This window comes from Equus quagga, chromosome 1 (assembly GCF_021613505.1).
Source record: "Equus quagga isolate Etosha38 chromosome 1, UCLA_HA_Equagga_1.0, whole genome shotgun sequence".
NCBI lineage: Eukaryota > Metazoa > Chordata > Mammalia > Perissodactyla > Equidae > Equus > Equus quagga.
This window is the reverse complement of record NC_060267.1, coordinates 62,490,703-62,496,702: the sequence shown is the minus strand read 5'-3', so window position 1 is coordinate 62,496,702 and position 6,000 is coordinate 62,490,703. Positions and strand designations below refer to the sequence as shown.

The following is a 6,000-nucleotide window of genomic DNA, read 5'->3' as shown; positions in this document are numbered from 1 at the left end:
GGCGGACGGGCGCGGGCGGCGGCGGGCGAGCGGAGCGCGGGGCTGGATGAGCTCCCGGGCGGCCGCGGGCGGGCGGGCGGGCGCTGTGGGCTCCGGGGGTGGGAGCCAGGGGCGGGTCCGGCTCCGCGCTGTCACCGCGCCCCGCCCCGCCTGCCGCCCGCTGCCCGCGCCCTCCTTACCTCTCCCTCCACTCGGGGGCGCCGGGGCGCAGCGCGCCGTCCCCTGCCGGGGAGCGACACCCACTGGGGGAGCGCCGGGCCGGGGCCGGGCCGCCCCGAAGCCTGGCTCCGCGGCCAAGTGAGCGCGGGTCGCCCGTAGTCTGATTCTCGGTGTCTCCACTTGTACCAGGAGGAGTTTGAGCGACGGTAGAGTTATCTGGGAAAGGGTGGACGGATGTTCATACCTGCGGGGTCTGGGATGTAAGAATCGGTAGGACCTTGGATGCAGCAAAGCCAGCCAACCTGCTGCTGCGCCTTTACTTTCCCTCTCTGATTGAAGCCACGGCCCGTCCGTCGCAGCAGCAGCCCAGCTGGGTCTGGTTTGAGCCGAAGCTTTAACAGCGATCAGCTTGTGAACACGTAGTTGCAAGAGTTGAATGCATTCTCTCTATACTAAGAGAGAAGAGAGTGTCCAAAATAATGACTTAAAATAACCACGAGAAAGTCCCACTTTCTTAAAAGGCTAATATGTTTTCCAGAACAAACGATTTAAACCCAAACAGAAACTTAAGTGTTTTAATTTTAAAAATGGCTCATAAAAAGGACGTTGGACAGAAGGTAAGGTCTCTTTGGATTATTATGGGAAAGATTCTGGTGGGGCAGACTCTAATAATATCAACTCTTCTTAATCCTAGTGTACAGATTACCAACAGGAAACACTCGATTTTGTTTTTGTTGTTTTTTTTAAATTTTGTTTTCCACGAAAATGTATTCTTAGATTACAAAACCCTCCTAGGTGTAAGAGAATGCTCTTTTCAAAGGGTATGTGCCATATATTTTTAAATAAAGCAATGATTTAATATATCAGACTATTTATTTTAAACACTTGGGGAATCAAACATTTAAGAAAAGTACATACAACATAAGTGTGCAGGTTCAAGAATTTTTATCATGAGTACACCTGTTGGAACTACAACTCAGTCAAGAAACAACACTGCCAACAGTTGAGGAGTGACCTTGCCCTCTGGTTATGGCTCCCTCCTAAAGACGGTCATTTTGACTCTCATGGTAATGACCTCTTGCTTGCCTCTCTCCTCCGTAGTTTGTTTTCAATTCTTCAGACAACTCCGTGTCATGAGGCTAGTCCGTGTTGTTTCATGTGGCTGTATTTGGTTTACTCCCATTGGTGTGGAGGTTTCCATTGAATGAATATACCACAGTTTTAAAAAAATCTGTTTTACTCTTAATGGACATTTCGGTTGTTTCTAGGTTTCAGCTACTAGAAATAGTGCTACTGTGAACATTCTTTACCAGTATCCTCCTGCACAAGTGCACACATCTTCAACAACTCTTGGAATTAAAAAAAAAGCAAACCTTTTTGCCCTTCTGGTGCCTGAGTCGTGGTGTCTCATTGAGGTTTGAATCTGCATGTCCCTCTGTCCTAATGGGTTGAGCACCTTTGCGTGGTTATTGGCCAGATGCTTTTGCTCTTTGGTGAAGTGTTTGTTCAGATGTGTTGCCCATTTTGCTTCTGGAGAGTCTTTTGTTTATCAGGTATATTCGGTCTATTTTCCCGCCATATATATATTCCTCCCCTCTGTGCTGTGCCTTTCACCTTCATCATGTCTTCTGACGGGCTGGTGTTCATTTACTCTATCAAGTATATGCATCTTTTTCTTTGTTAGCACTTTGTGTGTCCTGTTTAAGACATCTTTCCTACTCGTGGAGTATACAGGCATTATTGTCCTATGTTATCTTCCTACATCAACCTTTCATGTTTAAGCTTTCAATCCACCTGGACTTGACTTTTGAAAATGTCATGAGGTCGGGGTCAAGTTTCATTTGTCCATCTGTCAAACTGTCTGAGCACCAAATTAATTTTTCAGTTATATCAACAACACAATTAATTAATTTATTTTAAAAAGTAATGAAAACATTTCTAAAGTCAGTGAAATAGAAACCACCTCTTCCTTATCTGTAGGCAATTTAAGGATTTTTGTTGTTTTTTGCTAGGGAAAGAAAGCATTATAAAAAAATATTTACACTACTTTATTTCACTTAAACATTTATGTGTCAGGATATTTTTATCATAAATGATTATTTAAATCACTGGCATAAGCATTCCTGAATTTTGGATCACTAATTATAAATATTAAAATACATTTTAAAAAGCTATAAAGATAATTTCAATGTTTTACATGAAAAAATTAAAACATCTGGTCTTTACCTTCTTTCTATTCTCACTTTTCCTAGATTTTCTCAAATACAAATAATGACTTTAAGAATTTTTATCTCTAGCCTGGTCTTCTCTCCTGAAATCCACTCCATATTTCAATAGTTTATGCAAATCTTCAGACTCTATTAGTGTAAACTCAGTATGCTTCCCAACCAAAAACTGAGCAAGGGTCATCACGCTAGCTCTCAGACGTTAAGACCTGGCTTTACTTTGACACCTCCTTTTGCCTATCTTCTGTATCTAAGATATCAGTTATAATAATTCTAATTAAAAACTTCAAAAAGGCTTTATTATTTTTTCTTTGTTCCTACTGCTCCACTCTTAAAGAGTCCAGGGCCTCCCCACCTCATCTTTGGATCCCTGCTAAGGCCCCCAACCTATCCCTCTGTCAATCCATCTTGCCCATCAATTAGCAAGCACATAAAGGGTGCCTGATATGTGCAAGATGTCATTCTGTCTGTTGGGGAGGACGCAGACAGTGGGGCGCTGGAGTCCACTGTACAGGCTCACAAGAGCTACTTGGGTGCATCTCTTCCCAACTCGACATTCAGAGATGTCACATTGTTGTAACTCAACAAGAGTCGGAATATTCACATATTGGGAATTGTCAGATACTACAAATCAAGGCTCACTCCCCCACCACACCCACCAGAACCAGTTGTCAAACATTTACCAGTACAACACCAGCTAGAGAGATGACTAAGACCTCTCCCTCCCTCAAGGAGCTCACAATCTAGTTGGGGTGATTGGTGCAGAGGCAACCAGTTATATACTATAAAGCTCAGTGAGATCTGGGCACCAAGAGAGGCATACTCAAAGTACAGAGGAGCAGGACGAGCACCAGGGAAGGCTTCACCATCAGTCCAGGAGGTGAGGGAGGATACTGACAGACAAACATGGTGGGTGGAGAATGATTTGCAGGCTGAGGAAATACAACAAGCAGAGTGTGGAGGGGAGCGAGTCTTGCTTTAGAATATCAGCAGTCCTGGACGCACATGTCTGGGTTTCAAGAACCACATAAGGGTCCAGGGTGGCTGGTGCAGGGAGGGTGGACAGTGAAGTTGGGTAGAGAGACTGTGGAGGGCTGGGTGTTCGGCCTGGACTCTGGGCGACGAGAAGCCACTGAAGATTTGTGGTGAGGGGCATGCTGGTTGCCCGGGCTGCTCCTCCAGCAGCGCCTCTAGCACTGCTGACGTGTTCAAGACTCAGGATAGTCTTCCCATGGTTTGGGACCACCTGCTCTGGGACACACCACACTACCACTCGATCTAAGGGGAGAAGAACTCAGCGCCACAAAGAAGACAACACGAGTAGAAAGGGAAACTTCATCTTAAGATCATAAAGCCTACAAATTATAAGGTAGTCGGTTTTTATATTGATAAACATTTTTATTCTAATATTATAGTAATAATTCAAGTGCAATTTTCTTGAAAAGTCAACTCTGTTAAAACAAAACTTGTTAAATATCTTTCATCAAACATAAGCATTTTCTTTTCAATCCCCCACAGCAGTCAGAGCCATGTAGCAGAGATAAGATTTTTTTAAAGCCTACTACATTTTGTTATTGCTAAACAATCTGAGTTAGTTGTTAAGGTCTCAGAAGCCGTGATTAATTAACTTTTGAAAGCTCTGCCAGATACTCCGACATAAAATCATGAATCCAGACATCCGTGTCTGGCAGCGACGTGTCCACCAAGTAGACCACCAGCTTCCGGTCCCAAGGGTTAGCGTTCTCTACAACCGTCTGCACCAGCGCCACCAGAGGCTTCTTCTCCACATGATTTCGAAACACCATCGAAGCCTCCTCGGACCACTGGTTGCACTTCACCCCTGTGAGAAAGAGGAGGAGGAGCGAGGGCTCAGATGAGCTTGTCTTGGATCTATTATAACGGAAAACGATTTAGTCTTTTCCAAAGTAGCTTAAACATACCAGGCTAGACTTGCCTAACGGAAAAACAGTTGCTGAACAATCTTACAACAGTCCAGGTTATAGCTTCTCTATTCTGAACGGGCTTACTTCTGCAACCCTTTACCTACAGACACAGGTTTCATCTGAGATTCAATGCTGTGTTATAAAATGAACTTAGAAAAACCACTGCCCATTTCCCCACATAAAGTATATGCAGATTTAAACTGATAATAGAGATAACTAGGGGGAATAAAATATTACTATATGTCATTGGACATTTATTTTACAGATTTTTTTCCCCTCATGAACCAGATATAGTAAAAAAAAAAAAAAAAGAATTAATGTACTTACAGCATACTAATTTTTCAAATTTATATACAACATCACGGTAAAAGCACTGGGCTGAAAGTCTGGAGACTCAGTTACTATTCCCAACCCCTCCTCTCTCAAGTGCTGTGAGCTTGGGCACTGCAGCTCTCTCAGGGCTCACCGTAAAATACACTCGTGGGACCAAATGAATTTTAAGTCCTAGTCAGTTCTAAATCCCCATGACTTTCAAACTTGAGAACTCAAGTTAAGAATTTAAATTAGATTTTACAACAAAATTGAGACAAAAATAGGTATTTTCCAAGAAATACTACTAAACTAAAATAATTTAAGTCCATATATACTACATTAGATAAACTATAAATTATGCCCCACAGTGACCAAAGTCTGGGAGTTTCGCATATAATTTAAAAGACCTGTTATGTATATAGTGAGTGGGCTGAGTTCTCTGATTATTAAGAATTTCCCACAAGGGGCCGGCCCAGTGGTGTAGTGGTTAAGTTCATGCATTCTGCTTTGGCAGCCCAGGATTCAGGGGTTCAGCTCCTGGGGGCAGACCTGCACACTGCTCATCAAGCCATGCTGAGACGGTGTCCCACATACAAAATAGAGGAAGACTGGCACAGATGTTAGCTCAGCGACAATCGACCCCAAGCAAAAAGAGGAAGATTGGCATGAGATATTAGCTCAGGGCCAATCTTTCTCACCAAAAAAAAAGAATCTCCCACAAGAGAAGCCTTGCGTAGTCTCTAAGCCGCTGTCTCCTGATCTGTGTCATAGTGATAGTAACAGCAGCTAAACCTCCTAGTGTGGGGTGGTGGAGTCCCTCGCACATAGTGAGCACCAGTGAATGACAGCCATGATGCTGGTGGTGGGGATGATGGTGCCAGGCACCCATTCCTCACAGAGACTCCTCCTCTGGGCAGTTTGATTGTCATGTTTAACAAAATGTGTTGTTACCAAAACCTAAATATTAAAAAATAAAAATTAAAAAATGTAACCATTAAATCTGAAGAAACCATTTAGAGTTTTGAGTTCAAAGCAGATGAATGGAAGCCATGCCATGTGCAAAATGCCATTTTTGGTTCATATCCAAGTACCATGGGAGTTTCCTTTGAATTCTAGTAGGAGGCATAAAGAAACTGGCAAATACTTCAAAATAAGGAGATATCTATCTCTCCAATAAAAGCTAGGCAATAATTAAAAGAAGAATCTAGGGGCCGGCTCTGTGGCCGAGCAGTCAAGTCTACGTGCTCCGCTGTGGTGGCCCAGGTTTTTGCCAGTTCAGATCCTGGGCGTGGACATGGCACTGCTCATCAGGCCACGCTGAGGCAGCGTCCCACATGACACAACTAGAAGGATGTGCAACT

General features: G+C 43.5%; 2 protein-coding genes across 3 annotated transcripts in view; both read right to left on the bottom strand.

Annotated features, from left to right (window-relative positions):
* TMOD1 (tropomodulin 1) overlaps nt 1-416 on the bottom strand; it is an 81,689-nt gene extending 81,273 nt beyond the window's left edge. The window contains exon 1 of the mRNA XM_046657615.1: nt 404-416. The gene's annotated coding sequence lies outside the window, so the exon portion shown is untranslated. The remainder of the gene's footprint in view (nt 1-403) is intronic.
* Nucleotides 417-3,761: 3,345 nt separating this feature from the next.
* Nucleotides 3,762-6,000, bottom strand: part of TDRD7 (tudor domain containing 7) — a 75,721-nt gene continuing 73,482 nt past the window's right edge. For both annotated transcript variants that reach the window (XM_046681917.1, XM_046681926.1), the window contains one exon: nt 3,762-4,224. In XM_046681917.1, the coding sequence (XP_046537873.1) occupies nt 4,004-4,224 (221 nt within the window). In that variant the 3' untranslated portion in view covers nt 3,762-4,003. The remainder of the gene's footprint in view (nt 4,225-6,000) is intronic.